The sequence below is a fragment of the Metopolophium dirhodum genome, chromosome 2 (assembly GCF_019925205.1).
Source record: "Metopolophium dirhodum isolate CAU chromosome 2, ASM1992520v1, whole genome shotgun sequence".
Taxonomy (NCBI): domain Eukaryota; kingdom Metazoa; phylum Arthropoda; class Insecta; order Hemiptera; family Aphididae; genus Metopolophium; species Metopolophium dirhodum.
In genome coordinates, this window is record NC_083561.1 from 605771 (window position 1) to 624783 (window position 19013).

The 19013-nt window shown below is 31.7% G+C and overlaps 1 protein-coding gene across 1 annotated transcript; it reads left to right on the forward strand.

Annotated features, from left to right (window-relative positions):
- The first annotated feature begins 315 nt into the window (after window positions 1-315).
- LOC132938003 (uncharacterized) lies at window positions 316-18280 on the forward strand. The gene is made up of 4 exons (XM_061004656.1): window positions 316-574; window positions 16509-17440; window positions 17502-17506; window positions 17599-18280. Exons 1-4 carry the CDS (start codon window positions 316-318, stop codon window positions 18278-18280), a joined length of 1878 nt encoding a protein of 625 aa, XP_060860639.1.
- The last annotated feature ends 733 nt before the right edge of the window (window positions 18281-19013 follow it).

Genomic DNA, 19013 nt, shown 5'->3' on the forward strand with positions numbered 1-19013 from the left:
CTCGAAACGTTTATTACACACGTTTGATAACATAGTATATTATTTTACTCTCCCAAAATGATAAAGAAAAAAAAACAAATACGTTGTACACTATATAATTATATTTGTAATATAGGTAAATACTATTGTAGGTATTGAAATTGGCATGGATACATAATAATATATTATTGTTATTTTACAAATCCTGAAAATAGTGTTTTTATTAGAAATTACGAAGTAAAAAAATAATAAATTCTGAAAAAATCAACTTATCACCCAAAGTTGTAATAAAACCGTTTAAGCCTTATTAAAATCCGAAAATAATTTAACGATAAAATGGGCGGAGCACTGAGCAATAAACGAAATAACAATACTGTAGGTGCAATGACTGACGGAGATAACGCTGGTTCTCTTCAGATGAATCAAATGGATTGGCGAGACGAAGTTGTAAGACATTATAGCAAACATCATAACCCTCAAATGCGCCAATTAAATTACGAACGCAACATAAACGCCTATGAATCCGTTCTAAAAGAGTTGTCTAAAAAGGAGAGCAAAACTTACTATGAAACATGTAAGGACTATTTCTTGGATGGTTAACACTTTTGAATAAATTCAAAATGTTTGAAGTTAAGATGTTTGTTTTTACCAATACAATATAATAAAATATATAATATGTTTTATATCATAATTTTTCGCACAGTTATTTTATACTTTGTAATGCAAAATGTCGACCTGAAACCAGATACGTATATAGACAATATTTTGATGGTGCATGGTGGGAGGTATAAATCAAAATCAATATAAATTACAATTTTATTTTTATAAAACAAATAGGTAGGTAGCTTTATTTTGAAAAAATATAAACATACAAACAACAATAGTAGCGATAGTTTATTCTCAAGAATACTGTTGTGAATGACTCGGAAGGAAGTCTTGCAGTTGAAAGATTTGGAATTAGATCATGGCACCATCCCCGTTCAAGTTTTCTGGGTGGATTCAATGAAGGGAAGCTTTCTTTTTAGGAAAGTTGAGTTAAATGAGTTGATTGGAACTTAAATAAAGTTTTACTTGGAAACGTTTATACAAATGTATATATTAGTGTAGTACTAACATACCAGGATGCGATCATCCGAAGACAGATGTTCTGGGGAAAGCTTAAACAGTTATTTTTATTTAAGGACTTAGCAGGACCCCAGATAACAACAGCACACGCCCAAAATTGAAGACGAGGTCCATATAAAACGAGTTTGTGACTTAATGGTATAAGTGCGGCCTTAACAGAGAATACCGAAATTATTAATATTTATAATTGAGTATTATAATACTCAACTTTTTACGTTATGTATCTTTATGTGAAGAGCCTCAGCGGTTAAGTGATTGTTAAAATAAAAACGAAATATGGTACGTAAAATGTAATATTGTATTTTTGGTGTCATAGCAGGTAGTTAGTAGTTTCACACAAATGTGTGTGATATTTTTTTTCATAGGGGGGACGGAGGCTCTACGTCCCCCACGGACGACAAAAGTCAAAAGAATACAGCACCCTGAGCGAACATACGCCGTGGCGTCTACGCATAAATATGTAAACCTTTACACCGGTATACCGCAGCAGTGGTTACGGTACGACGGGCACACACACCGAACACACCTACCTATTATGTGCATATTTACGGGACTATTACCTCTGCATATACGAGTGTTATATATGTGTATAATATACGATTGTAAATTGTAACGATGAATATATAATATAATATGGTACCTACAGCAGCATAATAATATATATGGCACATGTGCCGCGTGTGCGCGGTGAAGACGACTGTCGCGAGCGCTGGTAAAAAATATACGGTACTTCACGACCCCGTTCCACGCTATATATATATATGCCTACTGTTATTCTTTTCCGTGACGTTTTTATTATATCCTTTTTCCGCAGGTCCTGCCCGTGACACACATATACAATATCGTCTACACACGTATGACACACACACACAAACACCACGTACACGAATAAACAGTACACAATAATATATTATATAGGTGTGTGTGCGCACAGTATAATATAATATAATATAATATAATATTATAATATATAACAATAATGTACGTCGAGAGACAGAAAAATAAAACACACGCGACACACGTGTATATACTAGATATACGCCCCCTTTTGTGACGTCGAAGTTTTCGTCCGCTACCGTTGATCCCTGTGATGCTCTTTGTCGTCCCGTCCGACGAGCAGTGTGTCCGTACCTACCTACCTACCTACCTACGGTATTTTTACGGTCAACGTCGATTTTTTTTGTCATAAATATCGTTTTAATTCATTTTCGTTTCACCTTTCCATGCGTACGTGTAGGCGGAAACGCGACCCGTTCATACATAATGGCCTTTAATTGGATTCATTTGCGTGATCACATAATATACATATATATTATATTATACATAAAGAGACGTAAAATGACGACGCGCTTGCGCATATGCGGTATCGTCGCAGAAAAGGCCGACGGGTAGGAGCGGAATCGACGATAGGTGGACAACGATGATGAGGAGGAGCAGGAGGAGGAAAAGGAGGACGAGGAACTGGTCGACTGAGGGGAGTGGACTAAACGGCGTACGTCTGGCTTTTAATTAGCTACACACGGACAAAAAAACCGATTCAATTAGTGACCGTCGCGCCCGCCGAACAACAAAAGCCCCGGAGGCTGTCAATTAAATATTGCATATACATACAATACTATAATGGTGTATGACAACCGCGGCGGAGACGACAACGGAATGTGTTTTAATCAGGAAATCGTCAATGAGTAGTCTTGCTATGTACAATGTGTGTGCAGTATGCACATTGCACGTACGCTCGCTTTTTGTTGTTTATTTGTTATGTTTTGCTGTATACAAAGTACGATCCGTCTACATTCGACGCCACTATATTATTATGCGCGACAACCTTCAAGTCCATACCGAAATAAAAATAATATGCGTACTACCCGTCAATACGATATATTAGGTATATCAGGGCTCGTATATTATATTATATACCTATAGGCTATATATGGCTATTATATCATATTAGTCGCCGCTGTTTGTTGGACTCGTTTTCTTATTTAACTCGTTCGCCTAAATTGGGCTCATACTGCAAAATGGTCCCGATTTGCATTAACGCTTTATTACCGCAACGTAGGAAAAAAATCGTTTACTGGACTCACCTTACTGCGGTTAACGTGGTCGATGTGTATTTTTAAGAACATGTTTCCACGTTTTTTGGCGATTTTCCCGATTTTATCGTTATCAATTTTCATGTTTCATTTTTAGTGACAACATACATTTGAAATACGTAAATAAATAAATACAAGATAATATATGATATAATACATTATTTTTTTTGGTACCTACATAACCAAATTTTATTTTTTTTATTCTTTCGCCTTATTGACTGATTTGCTTTATGGACTAAAGTGATAAGAAGTGACTACTGAATGGACGTATATTATTATATTATATTATGTAATATGTATGGAATTTTGTTATTACCTATTCATTACAGTGAGAAGTAATAACTTTGATATTTAGTCTTGATCTTTCGACAGTAGAAAACCGAATTTTATTAAAAGACAGCTATGATAAATGATGACAAAGTTACGATTATTGCCCATCGCAATCGAACAATTTATGCGAATGGAACTATACGGCGTATATAATACCATAATCACTGATTATATACTACCAATAAACAATCGTATATTACACGAGATGACGAAATTTAATGACCAACTTAAAATAGGTACTTTTATTACAATTCTTTCTATATATACATGTTATAATAACGCGGATACTAAATAAACAGTTGTTTATCTCTATACATATGTTTGGCGATACTTTATAGCGCAATATTATCCAAACTATGAAGTGCGCCAAGTGTATATGGAGCACCAAATAACATTAACGATATTTAAATAGTATTATTTTGTATGATAATAATAATTTAGCACTATCAAAAACTAAAAAGACATTACGAAAAGGTGGGGTTCACTAAAGACAAAAAAAAAAAATGTTCGTAAAATTATCAATTAAAGACGAGATGTATTATTATATTACTATAAATATGTAGTAGAAATCAAATACGCCGAGCGAAATTTACTTAACTCTTTTTACTACAAGTTATATCTATGGGTCAAATTTACAGTTGCCCTTGTGGCCTGCGAAATTTTATTGTTGAGTCACAACTTAAAACATTATATTATAGGTATATAAGATCTTAAGATTCAATTGTATATTATATTATATAATAACATTAGTAGGTAGTAGGACAGTAGGAACTATACTTATTATAATTGTGGAACAAGAACTTATTTTGGTGGGTCTCCTAGACAGACAGTGGAACATCATATAACAAAAAGGTCGGGAAACTGCCGTAGGAATATATAATTTTTCAAAATGTAGGTAAATTATGTATTTATTATTCCTCATAATAAATTAATGATAATAAATAAAAAGCCAACCCTTATTTTTAGTACATGTAAATGGTTTTTTTTTTATGTTCCTATACTGACTAAACAGATGTTTTTACTTTTTACAATGACATTTTTCGATGTTTATCTTTACCATGATTAATGCAGGTACAATATGTTGAAATTTATTATTTACAAAATCGTCGGGTCAACAATAAGTTAATGATGCATAATGAATGTGTTATCACTCACCAGATAGTTTTTTTGATAAATATTTTAAATTCTTTAAAAATACCTATTTATAATAATATATTTACATTAATATTATGATACGAGATAAACTATAAAATTCTCCCAGTCTCTACCTATATTTTATTATAGACTTAAAATAAAGAATAAATAATTTTCTTCAAAAAAAAAAATCTTTTTTTTTATTATAATAATATTGTTATGATAATTGATATGTACAATAAATACAATCAATAATACACGTCAAATACGTCATGATAACTAAAATATTGAAACCAAGGTTTGTGTTTACTAACACAACGATGTTACATCGCATAAGATACATAAGATCCATTTAAATTGCTACACTAATTTTCTATGTAAATGTTTGCGATTATGAAATATACTTTTCTTATAGTTTAAGCTTTAAATTCCCTAAGTATTGGATATAATTAAATACAAATGTTATCCTTAATTATCTCAGAACCATAGTACATATTTTATGTATTACCTATATTATTATGGTACATCATAATATTGTGCATCATATTATTAGTAATTTATAAAATAGATACCTAATAGGTATCCAAACGATTTCATACACGATTGACATAAAATTATATACTACACTTAACGATTATAATATAATATTCTTTGCGGGTATTAAATTAAATTATTAAAAGTCAGCTTATATGACTCAATCCAAGAGTAGTACTGTTATATTATATTTGCTTGGTCTAGAACATTTATTTTAATTATACAAATATGTATTATATTATTTTAAGAAATGAACCAGTCATAATAACTAAATTATATTTTGAATTTTGAATGCAACTTTCAGAAACTAAAAAATGTATACATTTAATGAGTAGGTATAACAGCCTATACCTAGCCATAAACCTTCATGTACCCGTAGGCTGTAGGCCTATTTCTTGTAATAGTTCATTTCACAATTTAAACAACATAATTAAAATCGCAATACTTATTATATATTTTACGAATATATAGACTACTCGTATAGACACATTATTCAGAGGTATAATATTCATTGTGTATTTGAACTTAAAATATAAAAACATAAACACAAAAACATGAAATAGTGTATAATATTGGTGTTGCATTGTGTTTATTTACTCGGCCGTGCAATTTTCCGTATACAGCCACGGGCAGTACATACAATTAATACAAGCCATTTCAATTAATATTATTCCATTATTCAATTTTCTGTTAACCAATATTATCCTATAAAATGTAATAATATTATTACACAGGTGAAACAATATTTTAAAGTAAATTTACATAATGCTCGAAACTCTGATATAATAACGTACCATACCTATTATTACGAATATTATATTATATAATATATTTATATATTATAAGTGTTTTATTTTAATAATTGTAAGTACTTATATAAATAGTACCTACGCCTATGCGTAGAGTACCTATTTCAAATACACACATACCAGAATGTATATACGTACCATTAATATTTAATTCTGTTTATTCGTAAAATAGGTATATTTTGTAATATTGTGATTTGATAATATCAGCTATACATTTGGATTAAACATAAGACAATTATCGGACCATTATTAAATAGCGGCAACCTAATAAGCAACAAGAAACTTACCATGCATGGTGACGGGTTCTTGTGAAACGTGTTGTATCTGTATATGTAAATTACGATTTTAGATAAGTAAAACAATGTGCCTACAGCCTACGTTTATTTTGTTTACTTTGGTCAGATTAACATCTCGAGGTTTTTTTTGTTTTTGTTTTTTTTTTACAAATGAACATTCTATGGAGAAATAAGATTGACGCCTATATACGTATATATACTATATTATATTATATTATACAGCCATTAGTACCTCAGTAGGTTAAATGTTTTAAATAAAATCAAAACATGCTGCAGAGGGTATACTTAATAATTATTACTACAACGATAGGTAAAGGTTATATACATGTTTTAACAACTCGCGTTCGTCAAAAAAACTTTTACATACAGCACTAATTTTGTAATTCGGGATCGCATTATGAAGTATGGACCGTATTATGAAGTTTTATAATATTAAATAAAAATAATTAATTAAATATTAAAAAAATATTTCGACAAAAACGCCTTCAATACCGATTATTAATTAAATATTATGACGTATTTGAACGAATGGCTAGTGCACTATCTAACACAATTATTGGACCATTAAAAATGTATATTCTTTTTAGGTGAATTGATCAAATCTGTTTTGCTGTGAATGTATTGTTTACAACATTATGGGAAATTAAAATAAATCATTATTATTTATTTTCCATTGTCGAATACCACCTTTTAACGGAATGTGTGCAGCTGTTGCATTCTGATCGCTTTATTCTATCATTAAGTAATATACCAACAAACTAATATATTTTTTCAATATTGAATTTTCTCGTAGGTATCACTAATACCAATATACCTATACAAAAACACACACTTTTGGACGCAAAACTTTTTCGGAAACTTTGGTGCTGCTGTTGTGCACGTGACCGGAACGGTTATAAGTGTGTTTATAATATTATATACCTAACAAACACTGCTTTTGAGTTGTAAAATAAACTTGACGCAAACTTTATTCTCGATTATACCATACTTAAACATATATAATAAATAATAAGTAATAATATACAATAAACGCATAATTAATAATTATGTTTAATATAATTTTATCTCGAAAAGATTTCGATAATAACCGTTTAACGGCGATTATTAATTAAGTATGACGTACTTGCCCGAAAACGACATTTTCATAATTTCACAAGTCGTGTTTTTTTTATGAATTTTAAAATAATATTATACTCGTATAAACCACGTAACCAGTTAGTGCACTATCGTACAGTTATGGATCATCAAAAATGTATATTATTTTAAGGTATACACAGCTCAAAGCTGTTTTGCTGTTGGTTGTGTTTAGAACATTATGGATGATTAAAATAAATAATTACTGTCCATCGTTGAACACCATCTTTAACAGAATGTCACAGTTATTGCTGCATCCTGCACGCACTAGTCTATCCACAAAAATGATCGATATTTTAATTAGCAGCACACATTTTTTCAATAGCGAATTTTCTCGTATCACTATATAGTAATAATAATATACTTATGCAAAAACACACACTTTTGGACGCGAAACAAAATATATTTTCGGAAACTTTTGGACCGCTGTTGTGTCCGTGACCGAAACGATTATAAGTGTGCGTTTAATATAATATATATACCTACCGAACACGGCTGTTGAGTTGTAAAATAAACTCGACGCAAACTTTATTCTTGCGATTATACCATATACTTACACCCATATAATAAACGCATAATAATTACGTATTACGTTACCTACACCCACTAAAAATTTCACTTATAAAGCCCGTGATGAAACGTTATTATAGGAATTACGTCCGATATACACCTGTACAGAATAATGTACTGTATTATAGCTATTATTATAAATTTATATAGGTTGTGTGAATATACTGCTGTATGCGTATATATATATATTAAAATCGCGTTTGATTTGAAAAGTTTTGAAGGTACTATATTATTTTGATGCACGCGCGTCAATTTAAATCACCAAAATAGTTTTCGAGTGTTTTGATGATTCGAACAAAAAAAACCGGTGGTGATTTTAGATAGGTAGGTCGCACCTATTGCACGCGCGCGGTGTAATAATTTTTAATGGTTTTAACTTTTAAGTACCCATAGCGGTAAAAACGGATCTAAAAAAATAAATAAATAAACCACATCTAATTAATTAGCTAATTTAAAACAATAACGAACCGTGTTAAATACCTATATATAATATACGCCACAAACACCTACATAGTACATAGGTAGGTAATACAACATCGTGGTATTATAATAAACGTCCCCGTAGCATGCCACCGACCGATTAACATGAAACCTGCTTATATATACCTAATGTGCATACTAAAAATGTATATTCATATTATATTTTGAATTTTCACACCATTCTATACACGCGTCCATTATGTATTCCATTTACCATTATATACATGATATAAAATATTATACAGTATAGATATACTAAATATGCGATATTATACAATGACTGAATGACCCTATGGTGCAAAATAATGGCGTTCAAGGGCCGTCTATACTTTTCGTGACTCATGCTCAGCAGATGCGTATTATAATATAGTTATTATTATTATTATAGGTTAGATTACCAAGAATCCCAAGGTCTTCGCGTTTTCTACTTGCGGAGAAGATTTTTTTAATGTCAAAACCGAAATAAATGTTTTCTAACAAAACGACGTAGTTATAATATTACAAAATGTACATTATTGCCAGCTACCCGTATATATATATGTATAGGTGCAGTAGCCTTAACCGTTTATACCACACTTACCTCATACACGCGCGTAGGGAAGTAGGTTACAAATTACAATTCGACGACATCCGAGAATAGAAATTATTATATTATAATAATAATTAAATTTATTAACAACCGACAACGACGACGGCGGTAGGTATGTTATAATAATGTTTTCTTCATACTATAGTACGACGATGACAAATTTTGTCGAATACTATATTTTTAAGGACGTCAAGTTTGGACCATTACTTGTATATATAGCTGGTGATACATGCGATGCGGTCAGAAGGTATTTCTATCGCATTTCACTTTAATACGCATCGTCTCGATTTATGCAATTTCGGTTGCAGCAACGACCTACGTGCGTTTAAAATTTGTGCGTCCAGTTTGTGTTTCACATATTATTATCATCATCGTCATCATCGTAATATTACACATTATTGTCTCATGAAGATTAGATTTCAAACATCTGTGGAGGTTGCAGCACCGTTTTACCCTTTATAACAATAATACACATTTATACAATACACAATAATATCATTGCGGTCCGATCTGTTGTTAAACGGCGTTTGTACACAATAAATTATAATAAAATATTTGTTTTCCGACTGGACGGCACAAAAAGTTGCATAACTTTCACGAGTATTAAAACGATAGAGCGATATAACATGCAATATATAATATGTGGAATGGTTTCGCGCACACTACGTTACGCGGTCCAAAAATTGATACCAGCGTGAAGCCAAAACCGTGTACGTGGTATACGCGTATATTATAGCGTTATTGTATATTATGTGCACTGCAAAAATAATAATAATGTAAGTAAAAAAAAAACCAAGTGGACCAAAAAAAGGGGAACACCCCCGAAGCGAGAGCAGATTTATTATGGGTTACCGATACGAGGATATTCACACGGTTTCATAACAGATTTATGTGGCTTCGTCTATAAAATATAACAATATTGTTATGCATTATATATACTGCAGTTTGTGGACGTCATAACATAATATGCGTCGGCTTGCAATAGTTAGCCCATTGCGTGATTTCGCAACTGAAAAACTCCGCCCGAAACAATATACGATAATATTATATTAAATATAATATTATTGTAATGACTTTCCGTCGTTAATAATGAGAATAATAATAATAATAATAATATAACAGTACCGAAATAATAATAAAAACACTGTTAAAAAATAATATATACAACACGATATTATTATTATACAGTACCTATACCAGACGCGTTACACTCGCGTTTTTAATTGCAGCTATCGTTTGTTTTTTTAACTCCGTTTATGGCGTTATGGTCCACGACTCTTGCAGGTCGCTGTTGAGAAATTTACTTAGCAAGTCCTTCGCAAATACTACACAGGTCCTCGGTCGTATAGGTACCTATACACCCGAGCAAGGACGCCAGCGGACGTACCGGCAACGCGAAAACGCGTCACGTGGATTCTGCTGCTGCAGCCGTGGTTGTGATTTGGCAACCATAATTATAATAATATAATACAAATAATAATAATATGTCATCGTCCCGGAGAGGCGCTGGTAACCTGCACACTGCGCTTGTTATAATAATAATAATATACAGGACAATATACGGATCTTCTTGTATATAATTTGTGTATCCTTTTCAGTAATCAAAGAAACTTTTTGTTCCCTGAATTTTCAAACTATAATACATTATATTTGTGTGTTTTTTTAAAACGTCTCGAGATGCAATTTACAACATTTTCAAATGTACTCGGGCTGCAATTTACGCACCTTGCAATAATATGACTGTGACCTTTTCTCGGGGACGCGATTTACCCACTCCGAACTATAATATAGCGTAGTGCAGCGGTTCTCAAGCTGTGGTACACGTACCACTGGTGGTACGCAGAAGTCTGCAAGGCGGTATGAGGAATGAATACATCTTTGATAATACAGATCACGCAACTGATAAATTAATGTTTGCAACGAAACTAATATTGTTTATTATGTTTTGTGTAGGTAAATATTATTATTTTTATTCATTATAATTGTTGAATACAGACATACAGTATTGCAGTTTAGAATATAGTTCTGTTTTTCATTTGCGATACATGATCGATCTATATACGTCATGAGAGGTACGCGAAAAAATATGTTTGAAAATCTCTGACGTAGCGTGCAGGTGGTCACTATATGCATGCATAAATAATATTATTAGGTACGTAGGTGACAATACAATAAGCCGTAGAATAATATTATGTGCAAGTCGTAAGTCAGTGGTGGTCGAGGGGTGCAGTGCAGCAGCAGGAATACCTACCGCACACGACTCGTTTGAAAACTCGGTCGCTCATTATTGTATTATTATTATTATTATTAGTATTATTATAAGATTGCGTCGCGGGTGTGTAGCGTAGAACAGACGAGGAGCCGGCGCCCGTGTAGGTGAATACGTATATATTATAAAGTATAATATTATAGAATTATAGTGTCGTTTATTGCAAAAGCGCCACGAGAATAATATAATAATATATTATAATATCGTAGATACATGACGTAGTGTGGTCCTATACAGTGGCGACAGTCAGTGGCGTTTATTATAGTACTGTAATAAACATAACGAAACGGTTCTCTGTTAGATAATACGCGTGTACTTACACGCAAATTATTACACATGCTTATTATAGGCTTTATATTATGTTAGTCTGCTCGCGACGATATTATTATTTATCTACCATTTATCTATGAATTGACATTGTTTTTTTCTCGTGCGATTTGTTCAAACTCGTGGTTTCGATACATTATGTTCTAAACATCTATGAGGATTTCGCAAAAGACTTAAGCTAGTACAATATTATATTATTATTATATATTATGATGCCAGTCACCTCATTCTGTAATAATATTATAATACAATTTATTATATGCGTTCGTTAAATTACACACCCCATAAACTTCCGAATGTTGGCAATATCCACTACTATGCAGTGTATATAAATTATTATTGTACCCATACCTACAACTGGGTTTCTATACTCCACAGTTTACACAATATTATCCATATGCGTATATAATAATATAAATAACGAAATTTGTATGCACTTCTGACACAAAATATAAAATTATATTATTAACGCGTGTTTACGTAAAATATTTAAATATATTATAAATCAAAGAATTAGGTGTGCATATTGTACCAGTAGTAGGTATCTACATAATATAATATTATTTAGTATCCTATATTTAGTATACGTATGCTACGTAATATTATTAAATAGAGAACGGTAGACTATAATATTGTAATATTAATTGTTTTGTATATATATCCTGAATAGTGACTTGTAAAGGAATAAAGTTAAATAGTACGTATCGTATTATTCGTATATTATATTATTATAATGCCAGTCACTGCATACTGTAATAAGAATATAATAAAATATGAGTTCATTCTGTAAAATTACACACCCCTTAAACTCCCGAACGCTGCCATTATCCGCTACTATGTTTATAATATTATAAAATATTATTGTATCCATACTGTGTTTTTATTCTTGAATACTTCGTACAATATTACCTACCTATACCTATGTATTAAAATTTTAAAATGCGAAATAACGAAATTCGGTACAAACACTACTGCAGCACAAGACACAGCATATAAAATTACATTAACGCGTGTTTACGTAAAATATTTAAACACGGTATATTATATAAATCAAAGAATTCTGTGTGTATCGTAACGGGTAGTACATTGTATAATATAATATAATATAGACTATGGTATACGACCACTCCGAGTTAGTATTAAATAGAAAACGGTAGACTAAATTAATTGTTTTGTATATCTGTATCTTGAATGTATATAGTGACTTGTGAACGAAAAAAAAACCGTTAACGATGTACACAAAATAGTATTATTACTCGTATAATATGATATCATAGCTCCAGCGTGTGTGTATACGAAATAATATTTTGGATTATTCCTGTTATTAATTATGGCTACAATATATAAGGTTATATCATCTGAAATAATAATATATTATGTCATATTATGCGTACCTATATACACTGCAGCAGGTGAAATTATCCATTTATATGCAGTCAAATCGTTCATTAAATTCTAGGCATATACGCACCATGCACCTAAATAACGTCTGAAACGACCTAAGAAGTTTTATATGGAATTGGAATATTATTTCGGATCGTGACTGGCTTGATGATGAGAAATGACTAGCTTCTATAATATTATATTTGAAAGATTTTAAAATCAGAGAGTTTCGTGATATTGTATATTATACACCATAGGTCATAGGTGCAACAAGGTGGAGGGAGGGGCAATACATATTCAGAAAAAAATAAAATATGTATTTACAATTAAAAATAGCTATTGTGGAGCAGTTGTAGGTACATATAAAGAGAGCAAAAATGAAATATATTTATTATGTGTTGAATGTAATATTGTCTAACAATCATATTATTATTATGTTAACGAAAATATTATAATATAATATAGGATGTAGATGGACAGTGGTAAGTACATCTTAACAATTCATAAAATGTCATAATATACTTATAGCATTACGTGTACGTATTTAATATTATATTTTATGACCTATATATGCGTGTATCACTATCATGTCACATAGCTACATAAGTAACCTGATAGAGCCCACATCGGTCGTATTAGTTTGTTACACTTTCATAATTTGTTTGTTATAACTTATAAAATATGAATATAGGACTAAAGGTATATATGACGTATAATATGGTATATGCTTATACAATATATGCGTGATGTTAATCGGAGCAGGAAATTTTGTTTTTAAATCCTTGTTAGACTTATGATATAATATCAGACTGAACTCAGTCACCTCAACCCCTAAAATTTGAAAAATTATTTGCACACTATTATGACTATAATATTTTAAAGAGTTCTCAAAAACGAATCAACTCTTAGTCCTTATACACTAAACGGTTTTGTAAAGATATACTGAAAACGATCTAAACAAATCCGGATTGTCTAAAACTCTATCATATTATATTGTATGAAACGAAAATTCTACGCTTTACGGTGAGTTTACACAACGCGTCGTATGCAAGTTTTTATGTCTTACGTAGGTACATTTTTGTTTTAACGATACAAGTACAATGACTTGCCTGTAACCTATAATATTATTGTTTGGATCAAAAGTGGCGGCGACGTGCCAAATACGGCTGTGGCCAAGTTCAGGGTTATTGCCAATCAAGTCCTAGAGCGGTATTATAAGCAAGCCGCAGAATGAAATAATAATAATAATAAACAAACAACAATAAATTAATACCGTCTCCTTGGTATCATAACACGAATCCGGGATGTCGTTACGAGATGGGCGTTTACCGCCGCGGTTGCATAACCGTTGCAACCGCGGCGGTCGCACGTGGTAATCAAATTTTCGAATAGGTACCTATATAATATAGTAATAATATCGTATACATAATGACGTATAATGTGTATCGGGTTGGGTTTTTTCTTCGTGCCTACATACCTGTGCACGCGTTATTAATCCACACGCGCAAACGCGTAAGTACGCACGTATACACGTAGGTAACATATTATATTATATGTATATAGGTACTCTCATGACGATATTAATATAATTATTATTGTAATAATAATATACCTATTCGCGTTCTTGAACAGTGTTTGGGCGGCGGCGACCGAAGGTGGACGACCTGTTGCACCGCATTCACGTCTTTGTACAGACGAGGCAAAACACGCGGATCCTGTGCACGGGGAATAATTATAATTATATTGTGTGTGACGGACACAGTTCCCATACGCACACACAATGGCCGAGAGAGATATTAAATTATATTATTATTTATAATTGTTATTGTGACGCGTATTCGCGAAGTCGGTAGGTATATTAATTAGTAGCACTCGACACGCCGCTGCCACCGGACTTGCGCGCGACATATACCTACAGCGGACGGTCGCGGTATTTATAATATTATTATATTATATACTTACTGTTATCAATGATTATAAATAGGTACTACTATTTATAACCAATGTTAATATAACAGGTATACTCACGTTGAAAAAAAAATATAGGTCATTAAAAAATACGAAACGAATTGAACGAGCCGACGTCGATTGTATACGATAATATATTGTATAAGTATAGCTAAATTATGTTTGCAATACCTTGTATTATGTTATATATATATCGTATAGGTACCTATAGCACCCAATGACCCCACTTTTTGAACACGTTAGAGCATAATTTTATATATTTGAAGTAAGATATATTATATTTTAAAAACCGTTACGTCTGGATTTTTTTTTAAATAGTTTTATCTAATTGGGAGCAATCATGACAGTAATAATTAATAACTGCTCGGAATAACGATAATATGTTGGTACAATAAAGTTTTGTTTTGTTTTTCTGGTTAGATATATATTATACCTAGGTTACTGTATACATACGATACACCCAACCTACAGATTTCAGATTAGATTTGCAGAAGCCAGAAGGAAGACTAATTTCAAATACTAACAACATATATTTCCTTTACTGCTCAAAATAATGTACTGATAAACTTCACAGTAAAAAAATACATAATATGATTATATAAATGCAAGAAAAACCCGAAGATTAAAATGGTATCTAATTATATTGTTTATTATAACTACATGTATAATGAGTGCATACAAATAAAAAAATCATCAAGTAGAATGTAGATATAACCACTCTTCTGTACCGTAAGTGTCGAGTAAACCTCGTCATTGAGAAGATCACTGTATTTTGGATCTGTTGAATTTGAATTTAATGATAAATCATTGTATACGATGAAAAACGAATCTGAGCTAAGACGATCTAACTTTTTGATTACTAAAAACAAATATTTTAACAATAATAAAAACGATTTTAACATAGGAATGTTCGTATTTAATTTTTTATTTTTCCCAATTATTAAAAAAATATTATGAATTTTCAATTTTTACCTCCTAAATATACAAATCTATACTATATATAAAATTGTAAGGGTTTTTCTTCGACCGCGCTAACCGAGAAAACTACTGGACCGATTTGGCTGAAATTTTTTTTGGCTGAAACCCGAAACTCTGCTGAAGGTTATAGTACCACTTTTGTCAGTAAAAAAGTTCATAAAAGTTCATAAAAAATTAAAAACAATTGTACCTATATTGTGCGTTACGTATTTTGACCGTTTTATTTTTGTATTTAGCATAATAATATGTAACTATGACAATATTTAAAACATAATAATTATTAATCATATTTTTTTACCGCAACTAGGATTTTTACATATTTTGATATTTAACCTGTTTTGATCCCGACCGCAACTCGGATTTTTTTTTTACTACCTGTTATAATCTCTGTTGTACCGTATTGTCCAGTGCTATACTATATACTATCTAGGTGCTTTAATGCGCATATTAACGTAGAATACTGTCATTCGGTTAAAGCGATAAAATACATATGTAAATATATTAATAAAGGATCAGATAGAGCTACTTTTTCTGTTAATCGTAAAAACGATGCGATTACAAATTATTTGAATGGTCGATATATATGTACTTCTGAAGCGTTTTGGAGAATTTTCAATTTTGAAATCCATGATAGAGATCCGATAGTTCAGCACTTGGCTGTTCATCTAGAAAATGGACAGCGTGTTTTCTTTAATGCTAATAATCTTCATCAAGTTATTGAAAATCCAAGAAAAACGACACTAACTGCATTTTTTGAACTGTGTTCACATGATAATTTTGCGAAAACACTGTTCTATCATGAAGTTCCTTCTTATTACACCTGGGATAATAGCAGAGGCTGGTTAAAGAGAAGACGGGGAAAAGATGTTCCCGGTTGGCCAGGAATAAAAATGGACACTGCCATTGGTAGAATTTACACGATTCACCCAAATCAAAGTGAGTGCTTCCATTTAAGATTGTTACTAAATTATGTACAAGGTCCTACTTCATTTGAAAGCTTGAAGGCCTTTGATGGAGTCATTCACGTGACTTTTAAAGCTACCTGTTTTGCTCTTGGGCTTTTAGAAAATGACGAGCAATGGAAAAATACTCTAGCGGAGGCAACTCTTTCAGAAAGTCCTTCAAAATTAAGAGAATTATTCGCAATAATCATAGTTTTCTGCCAACCGTCTGAACCTCAATATTTGTGGGAACAGTTCAGAAATGATTTTTGTGAAGATATTCTTCATACAGAGCGCACTCGATTAAATGACTTGCAATTTACTTTTTCTGATGAAATATTTAATAGAGGTTTGATTGAAATAGAAGATAAAGTTGTTTGTCTGTCTGAAAAATATTTAACTGAATTTGGAATGAACTCACCTGTTCGAAATGAAAATGCATCTGATCCTTTTGAATTCTCAATTTTGCGTTCTTACGATAATAACCGATTACAAGAATTTGTAGAAATCAATTTACCAAAATTAGTAAATGATCAAAAATATGCTTTTAATGTTATTACAGAAAGCGTAATGAATCATCAAGGAAGAGTTTTTTTTTTAGATGCTCCGGGTGGTACAGGAAAAACATTCCTAATTAATTTGTTGTTGGCTCAAATTAGATCCTCAGGTAAAGTTGCATTAGCAGTAGCTTCATCTGGTATAGCAGCAACTCTCCTTAGTGGCGGCAGAACTGCTCACTCGACTTTCAAGTTACCGTTAAATGTATTATTTGATACTGAATACGTTTGTCCGATTCGTAAAAATGGCCCTCTTGGAAAAATTCTTCAAGAAACCTCATTCGTTGAGTGGGATGAGTGTACAATGAGTCACAGATCACATATCGAAGCAATTGATCGAACATTAAAAGATCTTAGGTGTAATAATAAGTTTATGGGTGGCATAACATTTGTTTTCGCTGGTGATTTCCGTCAAACCTTACCAGTAATCCCTAAAGGTACTCGAGCTGATGTCATTAATGCTTGCTTAAAATCTTCCCCTATATGGAACTATGTTGAAAAACTTTATTTGCGAACAAACATGAGAGTTTATTTATGCGGAGGGGACGATATTTTTCCAGCACAGTTGTTGAAAATTGGAAATGGAACTTTAGAAAATGAAAATGGTTACATTTCTGTCGATCACACGATTGGACGGGTGGTCAATAACGTGGAAGAGTTGATTTCTACAGTTTATCCTGACATTTTTAATCTGTCCAATAAATCTTATCAGTGGTTATGTGAAAGAGCTATTATCTCTCCAAGAAATGTAACAGCAGAAGAAATTAATGTATCATCCTTCTAAAATTCGATGGACACTCACGTGAATGTCTATCTATTGATACAGTTACATCAACAGATGATGCTATTCATTATCCACAAGAATTTCTTAATTCTCTTTCTCCTTCGGGATTTCCTCCTCATAAACTAAAATTAAAAATTGGTGCTCCAATTACATTATTACGTAATCTTCAACCACCGAACTTATGTAACGATACAAAATTACAAATAAAATCGTTGCGAAATAATATTATAGAAGCCGTAATTCTTACAGGGCCAGCGAAAGGAGAAATTGCATTTATTCCAAGAATTCCCATGATTCCCTATGACTTGCCGTTTTCTTTCAAACGGCTTCAATTCCCGGTTAAAGTTTCTTTTGCGATTACCATAAACAAAGCACAAGGTCAAACATTCAAGTACGTTGGCGTAGATCTTCGTACAGAGTGCTTTTCACATGGGCAATTATACGTGGCATTTTCTCGAACTGGAGACCCGAATCATCTTATGATTTTAATTTCAACAGGAAATATAACAAAAAACATCATATACTCAGAAGTCTTATAAAATTCTTATTTTAATTGTTTTTTTTTTCTTCATCAACTTCAATCAAATTCTTTATCAACCATAAATTATTTCTTTTTTATCTGTATTTATTTTTATCATTTATAACGCTAGAAAAATTTCAATCCGTTTTCATTAACCGTTTTTTATATTTACTTGCCGATCACATTAAACAATAATATTTGAATAAAAAATTC